The 23,756-nt window shown below is 41.2% G+C and overlaps 1 protein-coding gene across 7 annotated transcripts in view; it reads right to left on the bottom strand.

Annotated features, from left to right (window-relative positions):
* CUX1 (cut like homeobox 1) overlaps positions 1-23,756 on the bottom strand; it is a 268,432-nt gene that overhangs the window by 52,558 nt on the left and 192,118 nt on the right. Inside the window, exons 13-20 of one of the 7 annotated variants that reach the window (XM_084492955.1) lie at positions 19,708-19,756; positions 18,612-18,708; positions 16,851-17,522; positions 15,817-15,882; positions 14,353-14,454; positions 11,507-12,333; positions 9,911-10,076; positions 9,217-9,273 (exon numbers count right to left, since the gene is read on the bottom strand). In XM_084492955.1, the coding sequence (XP_084349081.1) occupies positions 9,217-9,273; positions 9,911-10,076; positions 11,507-12,333; positions 14,353-14,454; positions 15,817-15,882; positions 16,851-17,522; positions 18,612-18,708; positions 19,708-19,756 (2,036 nt within the window). The remainder of the gene's footprint in view (positions 1-9,216; positions 9,274-9,910; positions 10,077-11,506; positions 12,334-14,352; positions 14,455-15,816; positions 15,883-16,850; positions 17,523-18,611; positions 18,709-19,707; positions 19,757-23,756) is intronic. The other 6 variants (XM_084492956.1, XM_084492957.1, XM_084492958.1 and 3 more) reach the window with 6 other exon arrangements.

Here is a 23,756-nt window from a genome sequence, read left to right as displayed (position 1 = left end):
TTAGAATTCTTTTTAGTTGGATGAAGAGACAGAATCAGAAACACCAGAACACCATCCGGGTCAGACAGCAGCCCCAAATCCTTTCCAAGTCTCCCTAGCCAAAATCAGATGTCTATGGAAGAGGTAAACAATGCAACAAGCACATAGGGAGAATTTCCTCAAATACTCGCTGGCTTGCACATAGGTTCCTAAGTAGGATATTTGCATTGAAAAGTGCTGATTTTTTTTTTTTTTTTTTTTTTCCAGTATCACCCTTAAACAATTCAAAAAACATTTATAATATGAAATCAGATTTTAATTTAGATGATTAATGGGAAAACCATGGCTGCTTTAAAAGACATTGCTCTTCTTTGTTAATCGTTATTTAATATTCAGATTTTTCTGGGTTTCCGTAACTTAGTCAGAAGTCAATATTTAGAAATAAGTGTTGGAAAATATTTTCAATAACCTTATTATTAAAACAGCTTGTGTGCACAAGCTTTATTAAGGATTTTTCTGAATATTAAAACAAATATGTCACGAAAGCAATCAATCAAGATGCCACAACCCCACACAGTTACATTTTTAGTATAATCAAAACAAACCTGTGCACAATACCTTTTGGAAAACAGACTTAGAGCTTTTAGAGAGGCTCTGTGGCAATTTATGGTGTCGTCGTTGACTTGATGACCTTGTGATTAGACACTAACTTTGAAGCCTTACAGTATTTTTGACTGTTTGTTGTCCTTCTCTATTGTAAGGCTGAGCGTGAAGGTGTATCTACCCCACCCTTCGAGATTTTCATCTGTCTGCTCCAGACAAGAGTAGGGAGCAGAATGTGTATGTGCATTGCGTCCCATTTTGCATTTATATGTATTTCCCCCTCTAAGCAATGTGCACATTCATTTGCTATGGGCAAGATGCTTATGGGATGGATCTGAGGCTAGCGACTGGATTCCTTCTCTGCTAGAAAAGTCCCATCTAACAGCCACGGCAGGGGCTTGTTCTTCGTCTTAAGAGAAAGCAGCTGAAGGAGAGTGACCCTGAACACTGCTATACCTAATGCTCTCCTCTTCGGGAGGAGTGCTGGCAAAAGTACTGAAACAAAATGACATTTTCATTGTATGCAACAATATTATAAAAGCTATTAAGGTACATTATTTTACACGTCCTCATAATCTCTCCATACTGCTTTACTTAATTTGTGATAAAATTGTTGAGAAAGGGTACTTAATGTAGGACAGTCAGTAAAAGTAATTTATCATCTTCCCGCTTCGGTGCTCACGTTATCAGCGAACTCATTTTCTGCATTCATCATGCAATCAGCCTATTATTTGCATATTAATCAGGCAGTGGACCATGAAAGAGCCGCATCCCAGCCAAATGCTGCACTATCTCAGGAGGAACACTCAGTAATTATCATACATCAGTGTTATGATGTGGTAATTGATTATAACATCTTTCTGTTGCCCCTGGGGAGTCCCACTGCTAACCCAGCTTCAGGCATTCTGTGCAGATTTTTCTCTGAAAATTACAGAAACCATTGCTGTCCTTTTATTAGATTTTTTTTTTTTTTACCTTTACAACAGGCAGCTCTCTGAGCATTTCCAAGTTACTTTTGCCTTTTTTTTTTTAAATGAAACCTTAATTAGAAAAAAAAAATCTGCCACAGATCAGAAAACACTTTTTTGTTTTAAAAAGAAAAAAAAAAAAAAAATCACCCCTAAACAACAGTTGGGCTTGCTCCTCTTCATCCTCTCTTTCAGGGTCTGGTGGCTTTTTAGGTACGGGCATTGCTTACATAATACTCTTCCCCACCAAACCCCACCAAACGTTGCAACTTCAATAGACAGTAATTGCAAAGTTCGTATAAAGGCAGTTAAAGTTGCTTTATTTAGGTGCCAAATGAGAGGCTAATTTTGGTCCTCTCGTAAAGGACAAATGAAACATCTGCCAGTTCAAACTTGCACTATTTTTAGGAGCCAAGTTCCAGAGGGGTAAAAGAGAGAAACAAATGCGAGCCACCAGGGCGGGCACCGGGCAGCTCACCTAACACCTCGCCTCTCCGGGGAGCACCCAGGGTCAGCTCCCACCTGCACCCAGGCTCCCTTCGGCAGGCAGAAATGTGGGGTTGGGGGCCTCAGGAGAAGGCCGAGGAGGGGAGAACCCAACGGGGAGCACCCCAAAAATCAGCAGGGCCTGGGCTCTGCAGTGAGGCCGGACAACTGAGAGTAACTCACAAGGACAAAAGGACTCCTCCAAAGCACCTCACTGTCCTCGGCCAGGCTCACCGGAGGTATCTGGAGCACTGACATCAAAATGGGGACATTTTGGGAAGCTCAGGCTGTGCCAATGGGTAGTATCAAAAAGATTCTTCCGGGGAACAATCATTCTTTTCAAGCACGCTGTGGGGCATAATACGGAGAGCCCAGGAACAAGCATCTGTAAGGTGTTTCTGGCAGAATCTTTGAGAAGTACAAAAGCGGGACACTTACAGGTCAGGCCTACCTTTTGTTTCTGATTGTCCCTAGACTTTTTCCTTTCATGAGGCTAATGAATTGGACATTTTCCCATTTTCACTTTTATTTAAATTTGATTTCAAACCTGTTTTGTTTTCAGTGCAAGTTGTGGTTCTTAACAGATTTCAAATAATCACTGGATTCTTTCATTTGATGTTTCTCTGAATGGCTGTTGGCAAATTTAAAATCCTCCAATACCTATCAAATTAGGGGAGACAAACTCATAATTTTTTCCTCTTTTCTGCTGCACTCTAATGCAAAAGACAGGCTAGAAGGTACCTTAGAAGATATTAATTTTCTGGTAATTTTCTATTTTTTTTTCCTTGGGGATTATTTGCTCTCAAGTAATACGTAACTCTTTATAATCAGAAGAGGATTCAGAGTCTAGTAGGCTGTTTATTTCCCTGTGTCAGAGCTACTTTGAGCAGAAGGCGGCTGCCTTGTAGCTCCATCCCCATTATAAAAAAGAAATAACAACCTGCACATTCGGTGCTAGCACACCTTCTTTTCAGTATTTTGGGAGGAAAATAGCCAATTATGTGTTCTTTGAATTGAAAGCAAGGTAATTTTCATCCACCGGAGGAGCATTTTATAATTCGTTGAGCAGCGGTGGGGCTGGCACCCAGCACGATGGCCATCTCCATCCCGCTGGTGGCAGCCACAGGGGCCGGACCCCGCAGCCACCTCCTCGGCCCTGTGCCTCCTCTTCCCCCTAAGCCACCACCGTGAGCTCCTGCCAGCTGCTGGAGCCTCCCATTTCCGACAGAAAACTGCTCGAGCCCTTTGGAGAAGAGCCCTCCCGACCCCTTCTGCAGCTGCCAGCCCACGGGGGACAGGGCGCAGCCATCACCCCAGCTCCTGACCCTCCCCGAAGCCGCAGCACGGCTGCGACGGCCTCGCTCGCGTTTCAGTGCTGCTCCAGTTATTTTTGTACTTGGCTTTCGAACGTATCGGCTCATCGTTTTGAGGCAACTCTGCTGCAGTTGGCAGCTGGCAGGAGAATCCCCCAGTGCCCAGGAAGAGGCAGAGGAGGCAACGTGGGCCCGCTCCCCAAAGGGGCTGCTCCTCTCCAAACGAGCAACGGAGGGACAGCGAACGCTGGTAATTAATGAAATGAAGTAATAAGCAAGGAGATGATGAAAAGTGGAACTTACACAGCTCTCATATTCAATGACCATGATTTCTTTTTCAAAAATGCCTGAAGAGTGCACAGGAGGCTCGTGCACAGATTGACACCACCGTTACGGTGGAAGTATGTGTTCACGACCTACATCCACTTTTTAGCAACTATTGTGCAGACTGATACTCTTCCAAATTACCAGAGAAGCATAGCAGCAACAATGGTCAGGGGAGTTTCTTTTTCCATAGAGCTTAAAACAAACGTTCATTAATGAGCTCTGCTTTTTAAAATGAAGACTGTGACTGTCAGCAGTGTGCCTGGCACATGAGCTCCTTGCTTGGAGACCCTGCCACGCACACCGAGGGCAGGTGAAGGTGAAGGACCCCCACTCCCGAATTAACCACAGAAATAAAGCAGTGCTGCCACCTGACTGGGGAACTTCTCCAAAACGAACGCTATGAACTCACAGCCACGCTTCAGAGTGAATTAAATTTGTCTTCAGAATACAGCATGAGTCTCCTCTTGCCATATTAATATGAAAAGTGTGTTGGTGCTTTGTCATTATAATTCAGCCGCAAGGAATATCTGCCTAGAAAATAGTGTTCACTCTGTGATTATGTATTTTATTTTAGCACTTTTATAATAGTAAAGCTATGACCACAATGAGGACGGAGTCATCTTCTGCAAGTTTAATCACTGGGTGGTTCAATGGAAGGAAAAGAATGTAACTAGGACAGGAATTTCTCTACAAATATCGACTCCTTACAAAGCGTCGCTGATGGACAAAGGACTGTGGCCCTGCGGCAAAGCCTGTGGAGGCCAGGCCGAGGCAGCAGGCAGAAATGACCAGATGATGCCTGGCAATGATATCCAATGTTATATTAAGAACGAAGTTGAAGCACTGACTTCACGCTGCATTCCCAGGTCCCAGTAAGGTGCCTTGACAGCGATTCTCCCAGCTTTATTGATACCATAAAGGCTGCCAGGAAGGTTTTCATGGTCCAAATGTCAGGGAAATGGCACAGAATATGATCACACACGTTACAGACAGACTACAACAGCTGCCCTTATGAGAAGCCAACTGATATCCTATGGTTTGAAATCAAGACAGCCAGGGCCAACTGCTGCAGCGCCGCAACCTCCAGCCACACAGGAAGAATGTGGAAACCTCCCCAGTATGCACCAGTGGGGTTTAGGGTTTTACGGAGATAACTGCTCAGCTGAGTTTGTTGTTCAGCTCTGAACTTTACAAACGCATTTGTACCTAGCACAAAAGGAGACAACGTTCTCAACCACACGCAGACTCACAAACTGGTCTTTGAACATAACCTATGTATGCAAGGAGTTCTGAGCCACGACAAAGCCACGTGCTCTCCCTTCTCTTCCCTGCTACAGACCACATTAACCAGAACCATTCCATGCCAGGCACAGTTTTGTTAACTCAGAATGCCAGCAAAGGACTGCAAAACAATCTCCCTCTTTTTTTTTTGATTCACCAGGAAAAAAACAACTAAAAGCTGGGGAGATCCTTCAGCATCACCGGACCGAGCCCTCCTGCGCTCACCAGGTACCAAGGATTCAGTTCTCTGCGTGCTGGTCCCAGGCACACCTGGAGCACCATCCGACAGCTCTGCTCACCCAACACAAAACAGTACAATGAAAGAAATCATCATGGACCATGGGGAGGGGAGGTCAGAGCTTCTACATTGCCACCCCGTGGCCAGCAAGCTCTCGGTAAGCATGTCAGGGTGGTAATCCTGAACAGGAATAGCAAGCCCGAAAGGCACGCTCTCCCCCCATTACTTCTCACCGAGTAGTAAGATGTGACAGCACCCTTCTGTTATCGGATAAACAGGGACATCTACCCCGAACAACATCAACTACCTGCACACTTGCCAGCTCCTGGACTGAAAGCTATTACAGGAATGAGTATTACATAAATAAAAATATAAGGGATACCTGGGTCTGTCACCATTCCGCAGTATGTCTGCTAATATCCTAACTACAGTCAGCATAGATTGCATTTTCATTTTTTTTCAGATTTCTTTCCCAAGAGATGATAAGAAGTAATCTCCCTGTTGTTACAAATGTTTTATTTTGAAAATAAGGCTTTTATGCATATTTTAGTTGATCTAAATACAGTAGATCTTGGGTTTTTAAATCACCAGATAATATGCAATTATCTCAAGCTAGATTCTGATTTTGAAACAAGCTCTAATTAGCTCCCCATTTTATGCTGCTATAATCCTTTCTTCAACTCCCATGAGCGTTACTATTGCTAAGCAGCATGAGGTTAGGAATGATGGATGATACCCAGAAAGGAAGACAAACAAAAGGGAAATTCAAAATCCCCTGAGATCACCCGCAGCTGTATCGGCAAATGAAGATTTCCACATTAGGTCATAAGACGACCCTTACAGAAACACACACCAAAAAGGCACGTCTTTCTCCCACTGAGTATTTGCAAGTCTTTAATGTAGTATATAGAGAGTATATGTCCTTCACAGAGGATAAATACTAAAGTGAATAAAAATTCAGCTTTCCTGGGAGTAGTTATGAAATCAGGAGCACCGAAAAAGAAACTTGGTCTTAATGTCATATAGATGCTCACTAAAGATATAAGACCCCAAAATAAAACAAACTAATAAGAGCTATATACAGTACAAGTATTTAGAAAAATATCCAAGCACATAAACCTTCTCCTGACACATGGCTACTTTCCAAGCCCAACCCAGCTCTGATCATCAGTAATGCAACTAAATAAGGGCCAAATTCATCATGAAAAAATGCTGATGCACTTGGGTGACACTAATTCAACTTTTTTTTCCATGTGATTTGGTCCATGCTTTTGACACGTAAATCATTAAAAAGGCAGATTTACCCAAGGGCATTAGAGCATTTAGGTGGAAAGAAATACACAGAAAAAATATTAGAAAAGGCATAGCGATACTATTTTTGACCACCTAGGGTACAAACACCATTTTTGTGTAAAACACGTTCACTGGAACTTGCACAAAATTCTTCTAATCGCCAGAGCCTTGGCCAAGGTCACAGCCACAAAATACAGGTATGTACCTGGTTGTAATTTTGGTACAGGCTGTGTTTTTCAAGAAGTCATAAATACTGCTTGAAAAGAAGAAAAATGAGCCAGGCTTCTCTTTGCAATCTCCAATTTATATATATACATATATATATACATATATATATGATGCTTATCCATCTTATCCATTCATCCTTACATATAAAAGGCTGATGGGTCCATCTGTCCACGTGTGACAGTGGAAAACTACTGGACAAAAGAACAGATTTTCATGAATGAGGTGCTAATCAAAACCTTATGATCTGGAAGCATAACTAACTGGGTCAGAAATCCAGAAAATCTTGCTAGTTTGGTATAATAGTGCCAAACAGTAATGAAAATACTCACGGCTAATAAAAGTTTGAGACGTTACTATGCATGTTGACACTCTGTACACTGAAGACCTTCTTGGCAAAGCACTCAGGAGCCACTGAATGTATTAGTTTAATTTCACTTCTTTCCCTTCATGCATTCAACAAGTTCTGAGCCAATTACATTACGTAGAAAAGGCTTCAGACCTTTTCTCATTTTAAAATTGGTCTGATTAATTTCTATTTTAAAATTACAAGTATGCAACCTTTTCTGCCTATATTTTCCTGGGAAATGTCTCAGAAGACCAGAAAATAGGAGCTTTTTCTTTTTTTTTTTCTGCCCTGCAGTAGAGGATCTTTCACAAATGCATAATTATTTTTACCCTTTTCCAAACTGTTTGCTGCGCTTTTAATTACAGAACAGCTGCTAATAAAAGAAAATTACCAAACTGCCCTTCCTCATTCAAATATCTTGGTTTTGCTCTTTTGTTCTGCGTGGTGTCACAACCCTTCTTATTCCGCCATCCAGAGAGAGGTGCCGAGAAAAGAACGCCTTGTAAAACAATTTTGTTTCTAATCATCAGGAAAGAGGAAGAAAAGGGCACGAACCCATTTTCTCATTTGTAAGTTTGCTTTAAGGAAAGAAGGACAGCGATCATCAATAATATGATTTTATTAGCTGATAGGAACATGTCGCGTCACACAATATTAGCTCAAGGGCAGGAGCTGACAAACGAGGCTGGGAGTGTGGGAGTGGAGCAAAATATCACGGCAGCAAAACCCAACTTCCTGAAGGAAATCACTTTCAGCTACCAGTGATCCTCATGGGAATCCCTAAGGTGGTCGAATTTTAATGCTATGGGCTTGTCTTTCAATCTTTTATAATTACAGTTAGTCATAAATATGATGATTAGCAATAACAATGCAGCCTTTTCCCAGCTCCTCTGATTTCAAATTCCTCTTAAAGTGGCTATAATTAATTACTCATATTTTCCATGCTGTCTTAGGCATTTATAACTATAACAGTTACTCTTGCATAGTATTGATGCTACAAAAAGTAGTCAATGGCACACTCTTAATGAACAGCAGCATATAAAATGTCACAGGAAATTTCCATGTTTGCTAAATGCTCGCCTATAAGTAACAATAGCTCTATGATTGCAAATAATTTTTCCCATTTTGGTTTTGTTTTTATGGCTTGTTTCACCAGGGGCATTTTTTGCTTTTATCTATTTATTTCCCACTGTTCTTCTTAGGAAAAACGTGGATTGAATTTCATCATGGATTTTCTTCTAGTAAAATCTTTTAGAATGCAAAATAGTTTCCCAGCAGTGCGGAAAAACAGTTCAGTTGAGACAGTCAGAATAAAGCTAACAAAGTTGAGGAGAGTGTTTCAGAATGGCAGGAAGGTAGAAGAACATACCCCATCCTGCTCTGTATCCTGAAAGGCAATCACTCTCAAATACTAGCTGCAAGTACAGAGCGGGGCACAAGTATTTTTCTAGGGTAGAAAAGAGCCTGAGTGTTTTACATCAGTTAAGCATATCATTGGTAAAAAGTCTGTGTGGGTAGAGTTTGGTATCTAACAGCAGGAACACAGCTGTTCTGCTTCTTCCTATACTGTGGCCATCTTCAGAAAACCTTGAGCAATTCACTTCTCATTGACACTCATCTTTGCTGCATCTGCTTTTTTTTTTTTTGCAAATGGAAAGGGGAGGGAGGAAAAAGGTCGGCTTGGAATATTTAACGAAGCTTGAAACAGAAACACATAACATGGTCTTTTCCCCACCTTCAAATTAACAAAGCAGATTTTGTGCAAATGAAAGTGGAAAAATATGCCAGTGAATAAGGCAGCTGGAGTACGTAGATCACATTACAAACGAAAGGCTTGTTTTACAGCCATTGTCACATGTCAAGTTGATAAGCTGAACTATGGTAAAAAAAAAACACAACAACCCTACAGAGCCAAGGATCTCTAAGATCAGACAGAGTCTCTTTACCTAATATATGCAGCTAAATATGTGTACTCCCTACATCTGCCATAGCAACAAGGAGAGAAGGAGGAATTAACTGTGTTAATAAAAAAACCTGAAGGGTCTCCTGTATGATACAACAAAACAAGAGAAACCTCTCAGCATCAAAGCAAAAGAAATGTAACAAAAGCACAGAGAATTATTTCAGAGCAAATCATTGAAACCAGCTGATTACCTGAGCTTGCACATCCCTGCTGTAGGGAATCCTGTAATGATGTCACAGAGTGAAGGACTAGATAAGAGAGGAGAGGAAAATCAGGGAACAATAAAAGGAGATGCCAAACCACAAACTAAACAGTAAGCAGGCTCAACAAATAGCAAACCGCTGATCTCAGCAAGGGCACACTGCTCATTTAAGTCAGTGGCATTATAAGGGTACAACCGAGGTCAAACTCTAGTCTGGCCTTTCTGTATCAATGGGTATTAGGATAAGAGAGAGCCACAATAAAAGCATAATTGCAACACAGCATTCCCCCTTTACAGCTGAGTTCTAGCTCGCCTCCTGAGAAAGCAATCGATATTCTCCTAGGAACAATATCAAAATCCCCTATGCAACCCTAGAAAACAGCACACAACATTTTCCAGCTTTTCGGCCAATTTTTTTTGGAATTACTTATCGGATTCATGCCTAAATATTATCGCCCTCATTAGGAACTCGATAACGGCCGCTTATCAATTGCACATAAACGAGCGCTTCTTGTGTAAACATTCCCAGCCAGTCCCCCTAGGAACCGGCGGGGATGCGAGGCGGGACGCTTCCCCTTCCACCAGCGCCTGGGCTGCCGCGGGGTGGAAGTCCTGCTTACTGCAACTTTAAAAAGATCTCCTCCTCCTCCTCAACTCAAACAACATAGTGGAATTTTAATTACCTTGTCCTTGTTGCTGCCCTTGTGCAGGCAGGACACACTGTCCCAGCTCACCATTCAACCAGAGCTGCATACGAATAAATGGTTCTCGGCCTTTTTGTGTCAATTTACTCCATGGCTTTGGCCTGGAGAGCATGTCACTGACACTTCCTTGGGACAGCCCCAATACCTGAAGTGAAGCAACCAAGAATGGCACGTTAACACATTTGGGGTAATTTAAGGGGGTAATTTAAGTCACTTCGGCTTCCTCTACTGCTACATTGCTCGAGTCAATTAGCAAAACTTCAAAATGACAGATATATGTACGGGGATTGAAATGCTTTTCTCCTGCCATAGTTTCGTTCTGGAGAGTTTTTTTGTTTTTTTTTCTCCCCTGCAGGAATGGAGTGGCAGTACAAACAGCAAAAGGATGGCTCGAGATTTGCATGCTTTCCATATTTAGTGTCAAACAGTTTCATCGATCCTAACAGGAAAAACACAGCATACCAGCTCACAGAAGGAGATAAAACAGGACATGATTGTCATGTATTTTGTTCTCAAACAAAAATAATTGGGACTTCTGAGACTAGGCCTTCATTTGGTTGATTTGTTTTTGGTATGAACTGTAACGAGGTGTGCTTTCACCTGTAGCAGCAGCTGCTCCATGTAAGTAAACATTTCGGAGCACAGCTTACCGCAGCAAAGGGGGATTTCAGACAAGCAGAGCCCAGTGACTTGCTGGAATTCAGCACAGGTGCAGGGGTTAAAATTCATACTTAATGAAAGGTGCCACGGGATCCTTAATGACCCCGAGAGGTCAGGCTTTTCATTTTACGTTTTACTGAAAAGGTAATAGCGCGATGCCAGCTCCTATTATGCTATTAGATTGATTCAGTTCTTTATGGGAAGAAGAAAAAAACAGATGTCCAGCACTCCTCGCAGCCTGGAAGGTGCTTTCTGGTGGTCGGGGACCCCCCAACTCCCACGTGCTCAGAGCCCAGCATGCGAGACCTAATCACACATTGCACGTCTGTAATCAAACACTGCTTAAAAAGGTCTGAAAGCACACTGAGATGTGGAGCACCAGGTATGAGAAAGGACTGTGAACTCTTGACTTAAGACTAAGGAGATGTAGGGGATTTTCCTTGTGTTTGTTCAAATACCCTTGTGCACTTTTCCAAATATTAAAAAAAAAAAAGGAAAAATGCTCTCATGTCCATAATCTTCACTCAAAACAAATTTAAGACTCTCCAGTCACGACAATGGTATTACTCAAATATTCCATGAATTCATTACATTAAGCATGAAATACTGAGTCTCAATAATGTTTGCTTCAGCTTTCAGTGTTTCTGAACTCAGGGGCCCCATTTCTAATTGCAAGCAACTGAAGCCAATCTTTATGTAAAATCTATGCAATTCATGAAATACAAGGAAACTAATTCTTTCCTTTGTGAGCGTATTTTTAAAGTTTTTAACATGCTAAGCAAAAACATTTTTTCAAGACACATGTGGCACACCCCTTCTGTATGCATGGCCGTGTTAAACTGAGCTCTGTACCGATGCGAGGAGCATAATGCACATACAAAACACTGGGGTAACAAGAGAGAACCAATTCTTTACCTTTTCCCCAAAGATCCTTTGGCAGATGCCATTCTTTGCTAGCTTTTCTTTGACCTGACGCGTTAGTTCTATTGTATCCACTTCCTGGTACATATAAATCTCATACTGCTCAGGTGTCAGTGGAGGAACTGAAGGTTTGGATGGCTTTGACAAGGACACGATAGGGGATGAAGGGAGGGGGCTATTTTGTGGCGTCTCACTGCGACTCGCCCCAGTCATGCTCAATTCAGAACTCTGCGAGTACGGAGATTCAGCGTTTGGCCACTCTTTCCAATACTCTGAAGAAGATGGTCCTTGGAGCTGGCTACGATCTGGCCTAGTCTGATTGCTGACCTTTTCTTTTCCACCACTGGCTTCCTCAACTTTTATATCTTCGGGAAGAGCTGCATTTCTTCTCTCATGCTGCACAGTATTCCACCAATGGTCCTTCCAAACACCACCACGTCCCAACTCATTTTTAACATGCCTCAACATACCCTGGGCAGAATCACTTATTCCATGAAGCTCTAAAACAGGTGCCTCCTGAGGCTCCTTTTTGAGCCCAGAGAGGTTCTGCAATGCAGAGATACTGGAATCAGTGACAGATGAATGTTTCTTCAGGGATATGGCCAAAGGAGAATAGCTGGAAACCGAAGACATTGCAGGTGTAGATACTAGTTTGGGGGACAGGATAGAAATGTCAGCTTGAGATAAAGGTGTTGTTTTTAAGGCAGGTTCAAGGGCAGCCTGCTGTGCCTCCATTTCGCGTCGGGCTTGTTGCAGAATGGATCGAATAGCATCATCAGAATTGCCACTGCTAGATGCAGAAGGCGGCTGAGCCGGCTCAGCTATGAAAAACAACCAAAAGACTAAATGCAACAGAGGAATATGCTTTATATTCAACATGCGCTACTGTAAATATTTCCCTGCAAGAAAACGGGCTGCAATACATTTCTGGATGGGAGGGAGGAGTTTTCAACTAAGCAAAGATTCTCACTTTTCAAAATAAGGTAAGATTTCCAAAGTTCTTCACTGGAAAATTTTTATCGTTGCCAAAGTGCTGGACGTTTGCACACACTGACTCAACTGCACAAGTCTGTTACTACTTGCAAGTTTTCCACCATTGTAAAAATTTTCAAATAAATGCCTTTGAAAATCAAGCCTTCAACTCTTCCTCCCTCACCCCCAAGTGGTCAATAACATTTTATAGTTCTATTTACAAAGTTATTTAACCTTTCACTTTTATCTCCACAAATGAATCGTAACGCACACACTGAACACAGCTGCATCCACCTGGACAGACTATTAATACCCACTTAAAATATAAATAAGGTGAGTCCTTTTAACTCCAAAAATAAAGCGCACAAATTACAACAAAGCAAGAAGTTTAGTAAAAGGCTTCGTTATTTAATTTGACAAGCCAAATGTGCTCCTGCTTCCTGTTTTCTTGTTCCGTGGTTCCAATCATTGAAATAAACAGCTCTACAGAAACCAGGATGACTCCTGGCCATCACTCTCTGCCCCATTTCAGAAGAGACTGCACCTAACTGAGGTATCTCAGTGGTGAACCCAGGACCCATGTGGCTGTTCTGCAGCATTCAGGAGATGAGCAGAGACTGTAACATGGGTGTACACTTATCTCTGCAGAGTAAGAAGGTTTTTTTGCAATGGCATCTGTTTCCATTTAACTTAGCTTCCACTGAGGACCCCAGTGCTTGAAAACCAGACCCTCTGAAAGCTGCTCTACAAAGACTGGGAAAACTGAAGCACTAGAGAGTGGCAGGGAACCTATACCCTGCAAGAAGTGACCTCAAAATGAAGTAAGATTTGAAACAATCTGCGTATTATTCTACTGATACACCTCACCTGAATACATTTCCCGATTTGTCTCCCTATACTCCTTCCTGTCACACGCTATAAGGTATGTAAAAAACTAAGAAATGGGAAAAGATGGTGAGACCATCTCTTCTGTTTTATCTACTGGTTTCATAGGGAGTTTTGAGGCTGAGTTAGTATTTGAAAGGAAGTCCGACACTCTTAGATAAAACATGCTACTGAACAATGTGCTTGCAGTTTCCTGCACACAGCCCCCATTTTTCTCTATGTAATCATCGCTGCTATAAACTTATTTATTTAGATCATATATTAACTGGTCTTTAATATTTTGCCATGAGATTAGCATAGTTTTCATTTCAAAGATGACTATCCAAAACTGTAAATCAGTTTTTATTTTAAAAAATGAAACAGAAGTATTGCAAAGTACTCCCTACTTCAATATCAGCCCTCTAAATGCACTGGAAACTCTTTCAAAGTTGGGAGGGCTGTGGAGTAGACAGAAATGTTAACTACATGACAGCTTACAATGAGAAATTAAACTTATCTCAGGCTAAGATGTTAAACATTAATGAAATTTTTGGAAAAGGAAATGCTTTTTGGATTAGCCAGCTCACTCCCTGAAAAAAACCTATATCCTTACATTCTGTAACCGAAGTCATGTCTGAGTTTGCCTATGTTCTAATTTTAGTACACGATGTCCACAGTAAGATGGTACTGTGGTACTAGTAATTGCTGGCTGGATTGTGACCTTCACTCAGGCAAATCCACTCAGTTCCCTCTCCCACGCAGTTGTGTCCCTGAGGCCTGAATTGGAGAGCACTGAACAAAGACCCCGTCAAGCAGTGATGTGTATTAACTTATCCTGGGCTGCATTACAGACAGAAACCACTCCACTGAATAAATAATAAAAAAAAGCTCTTCAAACCTACATTCAAGGTTTTAAGAATATAATTAACTGACCAGAAAGCTCATGGTAATTGTTTTAATTAAATTCTGAAGTAAAAGTAGCAAGAGACGAAATGAGGCCGTACCTGTTTTCTGTACTTGCAGCTCCCTTTTGGCTTGTTCAAGAATGGATTTGATGGCTTCATCAGAGCCAGTCTCTGTGGTTCGGATTCGTGTGGTTATATTACCTGAAGAGGAAAACAAAACTAATGACACTTGGAAAGCTTCTATTTGCTTGTTTGTTTTTAATACAAGGACATACAGTGTATATATATTGATACAATGATAGCATAACCTGACAATAGTTTATATAGAACCTTTACCAACATCTACAACAGCAAGAACATCCTTAATGACACAATAAAAGAAAAATATCCTCATTGCATAAAAGCCTGTCCGCTAGCTGCACTGAATGATGACAGCACTGACATCACCAGAGGAAGAACCACATGCTCATACATTCCTTTTCTAGTATAACACACACAGGACATTTTTTTATTTTTTTCCTTTTTTTTTTTTTTTGGAGGGGGAGAGGAAACAGAAGGGAAAAGAACGCGAGGGGAAAGGAACAAAGATAAAAATTTAAGACCAGAAGTCATCCTTAAAAATTGCATCAGCTACTAGGCAAACTAGGATGAGTACACATTCAGCCCCAAACAGATTAAAAAAACGACTAGATGCAGGAAGTCAAAAATATTTTTTGCCTTTCTAAAGTTTTATGCATTAAGAGAAACAATCATTTAAGGACTGATACGATTTGACGTACTCTCCAGCTAAGAACTATTACTTGTTTTTTTTTTTTTTTTCGTTGGTTTTTGTTTTAAACACTAAGGGGAGAGAACAGAGGGAAAATTCCTGTGACTGTGAAAGCTATCGCATTGCTCATTAAGAGATTATCATTTGTAAGTGAGCTGTGTAATTTCTGACTGGAATCAAAGTAACTACAGAGTTCTGGGGTAGCTGTTTTTGTTTTTGCTAAAAGAAAAATTCTGCAACTAAAATGTTCACAGTTCCTGTTTAATGGTAACTTATTGATCTGATGTTCCCTTATCTCTTTGTTCAGTCTTTTCCATACACCATACTGCAGAAAGCATCATACTAATTTAACAGCTTATTAAAGTGTATTTGTCAACATAAGCCCCATGAGGAGAAAAGTAAAATCTAGAGCAGAAGCAGTACGCAACTGATATTGGATTACACGTAATTGTGCAGCTTTCTCGCTCTAAAATCATAGTAACAGCAAAGAGAGCATTTCAGTAGATGTGATGACTTTATAAAGCCACTTCTATCACTTAATTCTCTTTATCTGCATATCTACTGAGGATAGGAGTGGAAAAAGTATCCAAACAGGGTTAAGTTAGTACAGCAGCAGCAGAATTAGAAAAAGCAAAGTGTTGGTCTAACCCATGGTTTGTTTTATACTTACTGTCTGTTTTTCTATCAGATTCCAGGCCAGAATCAAACTGCACAGTTTTAAGGAAACACACAGCTAAAGCACACTCCACTTCCTATGTATTGACTGCAAAGAAAAACACCTGCCTGTGACGTACCTTCAGACCCATTTCTTCGTTTCGGTACTTCCTGAAATAGTCTGTTCAGGTTCTGGCCTGGATTCTCTGTTGAAAAACAAGTTTGGTAAGAACAAAACAATCAGGGGATGGTTGCTCTGACATCATGGGCTGTGTGACATGAGAAGATAGCAGCCTGTCTCTAGAGACGAGGGTTCAAGCGTTCCTCAAACCCTCGAGTCTTTGTCTGAGCGCTGGAGGAGCTGGCTACTTTGGAAGAAGCAAGGCTGGCTGATTTGTTAATAAAGATTACAGCTACGTTCGGAAAGGAGATTAGACAGATATAAATAAATGTCTAGAGATACCAAAAATGAAGAGGTTAAAGATGGGCAGATAATCCCCTCAAGTACAATCATCAAAAGGAAGAACAGATTATAAATCTAACAGTGTTCACTTTCAATTAAACAAAATCTAGACAAATCCTGCCTGTCCTTTCCAGTATTTCTAGACTGTAAACAACTTACTTTTCAGCTTCTCTAAATGTAAATCTCAGTCTTCATTTAAGATGAATCAAAACAAAATGCATATGTTATTTCTTAAAATCACGACCCTAAATATGCAAAGCTGCTTTAAATTAGGACTGGTTTTTAATTAGTCATCTCACGTATCACCTGCGATACTTTGTCAAAACACTTTGGGGAAAAAATCACACAAGACACAACAAAAATGTGGTCTCAATAAACAACCCCAAATAAAAATCGCCAAGTATTTCTGACGGCTGATCCCCGTAGCAGCTACTGACCCTTTTTACTCAGTGTTTTGAAGTAAGGGGTGTAAACATCCCTGTTCCTTGGCTGACAAGTACAAGCCAGTGGCTAACTACAGCATCAGCAAAGATACTAACCTGCACGAGTGCTGAAAAGCAGTGTTAGAAAGGTCTACTTTCTGCACCTTTTGTCTGATTGAGGTGAAGACAGCATCAACACACAAACAGCCTCAAACATGGAAACTTTCAATATTTTACACTTGTAACTAATAGGAAAACGTGGCAAGACCCTCGGCTGGCGAGCGCTTACCTCTTTGTCTACCCTGGATGCTGCGAAGAGCCAAGATGTTCTGCTCGTCCGAGAGGAACTGCTTCATCTTATGAAATGGCTCCTTGCCTCTCACAGTCAGTTTATTCCATGGCTTTGGCCGGGCTAGTATCTCACTCACAGACCCTTGCGACAGTCCCAACACATAATGTCCAAATATCCGCTGTCCAATATTGTGCTTGATCAACTGCTCTTTCACCTGACGTGCAATTTCGGCTGTGTCTATCTCCTCGCCTTCGGAGATGCTCCCAGCACTTTCTGACTGGCTGGGAGACGGGGCCATGCCATTTACATCCGGACTTTGTTGTAATGGACTTTGGGAAGAGATGGAGTTTGTGCTGTAAGGACCTGTTGAAAAAATCATGCTTGTGCTTCCTGCTTCCTGCATTGCCTTGGAGTAGAAGGACTGCATTAGCTGTCGCTGGAGGAGAGAGTTTAGTGCAAATTTTCCTGTGGAGGCCAGGGGTAAGCTGGGGCTTGCCAGGGATGAGCTGAAAAAGTCTTGACTTAAACCCGTTGGTGAGAACTGGTGTGTACCATTAGTATTGGAAGCCTGCTCCCCCGCGTTGCGGAGCAACTGAGAAGGAGGGGAGGCCGGCAAGGTTGCAGGACGCTGACTCTCAGGCTGGTCTTTCCCTTTTCTCCTGGCTGACCCTACAAGGAAGGTCAAACATAATGCATTATGGGGGATTAAAGAGGGAAAAACCAAGATAAAAAATGCAAAGTTTGCCCCGCAAAGGGAAAAAGTGCAGATTTACAAGGGCCAATGAAGTGGCGGTGGGATTTTTGTTTTTGTTTTGGTTTTGGTTTGTTTTCATATTTTTTTTTTCATAATTCAAATTTCAATAAGCCAAACAAGGCCCCCAAAACAAACAACATGCATTTCATGTTTGCACCTTTCTTGTATGTTGCAGCCTGGAGAATCCCCCTTACAAACATTAAAACTAGAACAATTACATGAAGTGCAGTTATACATTTAAAATAAAGGCAGTTACAGACAGCAAGTCCCTTTGATGTCTCGCATTCAAGACATTACTCATTGGACCTGACTGAACCCAAATGCAGCAAACATTTACATTTTGGAACAAACCAATTTGAATAAAGGAATCACCATTAGGTGGATGCACCAAGATCACTCAGTTTAAGTCATAAAACGCTTCAGAATTCAGTAATCCCAGTGCCAGTGGCAACTTTTAACTTTCTTCCAGCTGCAAAAACCATAAGCATTCAAATATCTGGAAATTCCATGACTTGCCATTTAAAAAATGTGCACACAAAATGTAAAAAGCCCACATTAGGAAAGCTAAACGGCAAACACACTTCACTTAAAAAGAAAGTATTTTGTTTTTCCAAGCTGACCTGCTGGTAATATATCTAAGTGTATCAGACAGGAAGATTATTGTGTTCTGCATGCAAACATTTTGCATAACATTGTGCGTGGGGGAAGAGACTTCTGGTGCCACGGATGAATTTGTTCCCAAAACAGAAGACAGCCTCAAACGCTACCACTTGGTACATCTTGTAATGCCTCTCTTCCCTAACCTTTAAAGAGTCTCCAAGGTCTCCAAGTTTTATTTTACTATCCAGCCTATAAAACTGCAGAAATCAAACACTCTTCAGCATTCTTGTTGCCTGTTAATCTCCCTGCCATGCATTACCTCACACTCTCATCTCTCATTCACCCCTCCCTCCCTTCACAAGACAGCAAACAAACCAGAAGAGCTGAAAATCGTGTCAACCTACCACTCAGGTCACTATTAGTGATACGCAGCGTGGCATTCTCGGACTGCAAGGAGCGGTTCTTCTCCAGCAGCAGCACCTCCAGCGGTTTAGATGAATCCTAAAGAAAATCAAAGTGGGAGGTTTGTTTCTAAAAGAATTAAGAGTCTCACTCAGGCACTAAAAAAAGGATTTCAGAAGAGAACAAGTGCTCATCTCTGCTATGTACACAGCTAGGGAATTCACCATGCATATATCTGCAGGACTCACTCAGTGCTCCTGCATGAGCTACAGTAAAGATGCACTGTTTCATTTTCAGTGTAAATCACTCATCAATTCTGCATTATTTTGAAATGTGTAATGGAACAATTTCTTAATCCTACTTACTTTAAAATGGTACTGGCATGCTTTCACCATTTAAGAGCTGTAGACTTCTAATCTGATTACAATAGGAGTTAAAGTGATATTATTTCTTCTAGGTCAACTGACCCAACTTAAGCATTTCCTTGAAATGCCGTGTTTCAGCATCGACAGTTTGTTCAGAAATAAAATTAGTCACAGAAACCTGCCATCTGCTTTCCACTAAACATCCGACCCTTGATCATTAAAAAGCATATTGAGAATTAATCCCAGTATATTGATATTCATTTCAGATTTCAGAAGCAGGAATTTAATTCAAAACCTTCAAACTTCAGTAAGATTAACTTGCTGGATGAGTAGAGGTTTTTCCTGCTTTCTCAATACTCAAAGGCTTGTTTTCTTTTGTAAACATTACTTTCAAGGCTGACAAAGATTTAAAAACGCTAAAAACCTTGGTCACTACAAGACGCATGCACATTTCAGGTTAGCTGTATATCAACTCATATCTTTAAAAGACTCAACTTCATAACATTACAGTTATCCACTGCAGCATCAGCTGAAACGTCATTCTTTGTCCTTGACCACTTAAAGGAAATTAGCAGGCAAAAAATGTTCACTTCAGATTTTTACATAAGATCAGGAAAGCAATGATCAGCCGATATGTCTCAACATCAACAAGAAATGAACAAGTTGTAAGAGAAATTTTTGTTAATACACTGAACTGCTGAAATAATAAAGAAAACAAAAGTAGATTCAGTACCTGCGCACCAGAGCTTTCAGATGGTGCAAACTCCATGGATTTCAATATACTGTGGAAGGCAGAAAAGAAATTATTTTCTATTTCTTCTTTTCGTAACAACTCCACTAATGAGCATTAACATTATCATTTCCTAATCTCCAGCAACAGTACAACTGGTAGCAACCTTCCTTGCAGGAACACAAGCTGATAATGAATACAGAATAACTATTCAAACTAGTTATTGGATAAGAAAATTTTCTCAAGCGTCATCTAAATCATTCCATATGCAATCCCACAAGGCCAGTTTAAAGCGTAAATTTAAAGGTTAATAAGGATATAACATTTTAAGCTGTCAGAAACAATATTAATTTATCTGTGAAGCTTGAAGGGAATGAAAAAGTTGCAGCAAAGCAACAAAACAAGGGAATCACCGCCACAGTTACAGCACTTTATATAATATACACCAGCTCACATATCAAGGAAAATATGCGCAAATAATCTTCCCAACCAAGACACTACAGGCTAAAAGGCAGTTTTTCATTTTAATAACCTCCTAGCTCTATAGCAAAGGGAAGGCACAATGGCACAATATTTCTTAAGACACACGAAAGATCCAAATATTTATAAGTACATTAAGAGAAGAATCTGATAGTCTTATTGTCAATATTTTACATAAATACCGAGCAGTCAAAGTACATCTCCCTTCAAAGTCTTTCTGTTAGTGTTGCCTTGTAAATGAGAATCTTACAAGAATACAAAGTTATTCCTGTGCTTTGTCTTATAAATTTTTTTAAGTAGGCCTGCTGCAGGCAGGGTGTGAAGTTCCTCAGACTGAAGCAATAAATGACTTCAGCTTCTCAATGTACAACGACGACATTCATTTGTTGGACAAAAATACATAAACAGATACAGATAGTGTTTATACAGCATTTTTCATATATAAAGCACCGGGAACTTTGTGAGGCAGGGAGAATATGTTTAATCATGTAACGAATGTGGAAACTGAGTCAAAAGCAAAACAGAAAGCCAGTATGTAAAAAAAAGCATGTATGAACTAGTTCTGGATGCCCCTAGGAGTCAGCCAGGCACCAGCACTCATTAATTAATAGCCTCTGACCATGTGGCTTCCAGCACCACTATAAATCTGTCTGTGTATTAATCCAGAATGAGACGTCCCATCAAGCGACACTCAGGCAATCAGGAGTCTCAGCGATGTACTCAGGATCACACAAACTCACAGCAAATCCGAGAAAGAAAAAGTCTGAGGCAGAAACCTTGTATATTTTGCCTCTGTGCATTACTCGCTGATTACAGCAGTAATTCTGACAGGCACTCTTGCAAATATAATAATTATTAAAATGACAAAATTCTGGCCATCAGCTTCATGATACAGCATCATTGGGTGATACTCCTTGCCAGCAAAAATCACCGTAGGGCTACATCCGTGTAACATACATGCACAGAAAGCAATGCTGTTGAGACCCTGCTTTACACGGGCACAACAGCTCACCTATGTGCAAAAGTGCCTCTTTCCTGCCATTGAGAGAGTCATGCCAGTCAAGGAGAGAGACTTTGCACTAATGGCTCAAGCTGTTACAGCTCCTGACATTATATTGACATTACAGACATGTTTACTCAGGTTGCTAATCCCTGCTGAAAGTAAGTGTTTCTTGGGACACCTCTGCAGAGGCACAGTTCTGTCTACCAGGATGCTACAGAGCTGGGGAAGAAAATATACGGAGACCCATCCGGGAAAACCCCAGGCATGGGTAAGCACGTATTTTCCTCCTCCCACAGACTCTGCAGAGTGTGGCCTCTGAGAGGTCAACAAGTAGCAATGTTATGTCCTCACATGGGTCAAATAAGGAGACCCATCTGAATTAAAGAAATACATAAGCTCATAGCTGTAATTCATCGTATGGCAAGCTTTCCATGGGAAACTGCTGTTGTTTCTATCATTTCAGTCCACATCAGCAGCATGCTCACACTGCACATCTCCCAGTGCTCCCCACTTACCGCGCTTTGGCTGGCCATGCCGAGCAGTCCTGGAGCACCCCAACCGTGTTCCCTTCTGGGCGAAAGCAAACCAGAAGCTGCACGCTCCCAGAGGAGTGTGCATGATGCACTCCGACCTCTGCACCAGACTGGAACCAGTCTGGAGTGCAAAGTAAGCCTGGACGTATTTAGTGCGTGCAGTGGGCTCTCAGCACCAACAGGTGGGCTTTAACGCCCTGTTCCTATTGTGCCCAACCACTTGCAGGGGCTGCTCTACCGGCTGATTTCAGTTCCCAGCACTCACTGCCAGCTGGGACCAGAGAGGATCCTGAACCTTGCAGCAGCTGCGTTTTTCATTGAGCCAGGCATGCGTATTCAAACCTCGGCTGGAAACTTAGTGACCTCTGCCTGTTTGAAGTGGCTTCTTTGCTACCTGAAATAGCTTACTAGCAATTTCACAGGTAATTTCCTTCTCTTAGAAGCCAAAATATATTAAAAACCAGGTTGATGGTATCTTGAATTGCCCTTGGAGGGATATTCAGTACAACGGGTTCGTTTTTTCAAATCGTGTAAAACTTAAACATGTCAAAAATGATTCTCCAAATGTCTCATGAAAGGTATTTTCTTAGGAATATGAGGAAGCAAAATGTTTCTCCTTTGGATTCTGGGAATATCTTTGCCCATGAGATCTCAACTCAGGCTGCTGCTCGTCAAGATCAGTTATCTGCTTTTTAAAAGAACGATCTTGTCACTTGAATCTGCACATCTAAGACAACTTGAAAGATCTTACTCTAAAGCAAAAAGTGTATTGGGACAGTTCAACTTTCTGTTTTTATGATCTCAACTGCAAAGGCAGGAGGGCTAGCACTTGTGTTACTCAAGAGGGAACCGAAAGGACACACAGAGCTCTCAGATACCAAAAATAGATTTAAAAGCCACTTGGCACAAAAGCCAATGCAGAGCACAAAGAGTTCTTCCACCCCAGATCTTGATGTGGACCCAGTTAAGTTCCTCCAAGGTTAGAATTTGTCTGATGCTTGAGATCCCTCACTCTAGAATACCTCTAACTTCTCTGGAGGGATTAAGGAAAACAGAAATCAGTGCCCAGAATTTCAGGATTCAGAAATGTATTCTCTTTCTTCTTTACTGATAAGACTTTTTTAAATTTATTTTTTTTTGGTGCACATGTGTGTTATGAACAGATCATTTTTGTCAGTGTTTCAGGGCACAGTAGGATTCAGTGTATGGGTTAATAGATTTAAAGCGATAGGCTTTTTGTAGTTTTACTTCAGATCAGACCGTCACGTGATTTACTTTTAGTTTTTGTAACATGTTTTCCTCCGGGCTCTTGTGGAGGGCCTTAACCTCCAGCCCCATCCAGCAAGATGGTGTATGAACCCCAGGTCACCTACAAACCAGCCAGCTCTCCCTCTGAATACATGCCGCTCAGTAAGAGATGTTACCCACAAATCAAGGGATTTAAAAGCTAGAACAAAAGCATCTGAATTTTCATAGATCCAGGATTTTTTTTTTTTTTTAGTTCCAGTAATAAATAGAAGTCCAAGAGAACAGGGGATGAATTCTGCTCTTCTTCCTGGGTGCAGGGCTGCATTTGACAGCACCAAAAAGTGCTGAAGTGGTGAGATGTCTGACATACTTGCTGTTTCTGTACATTCACATTTAGGAACATGTAGCAAATTTGAAGATTGTGGATTAACTCATATTCACTAATTTATACCAGAGCGCATTAACTGGCTGAAATCTGAAGCTGCATTTACTTGACTCAGGAGAGAACATGGACATATTTAGGCATATCACTAAAATGAAGCTTTTTTGAGACCAGTCACAGTGACCAAAAAAATGGACAACTCATTTTACTTTACTTTAACTGCACACCTACATCAGTGTGTACTGCAGCTGGCAATGAACCAGTGGTGCAGCCAGCAGGGTTTGAATACAATAGCACCAGGGTCTGGACAGTCACCGGGCTTGCAAAACCAAACCTGCTTTCCATATTCTCCAGGGATGTGTAAACAAAAGCACATGACTCCAGCCTCATTTGAAATACCTCATTA

Source organism: Aythya ferina, assembly GCF_964211825.1.
Source record: "Aythya ferina genome assembly, chromosome: 19".
NCBI classification, from domain to species: domain Eukaryota; kingdom Metazoa; phylum Chordata; class Aves; order Anseriformes; family Anatidae; genus Aythya; species Aythya ferina.
This window is presented reverse-complemented; position numbering and strand designations above follow the sequence as displayed.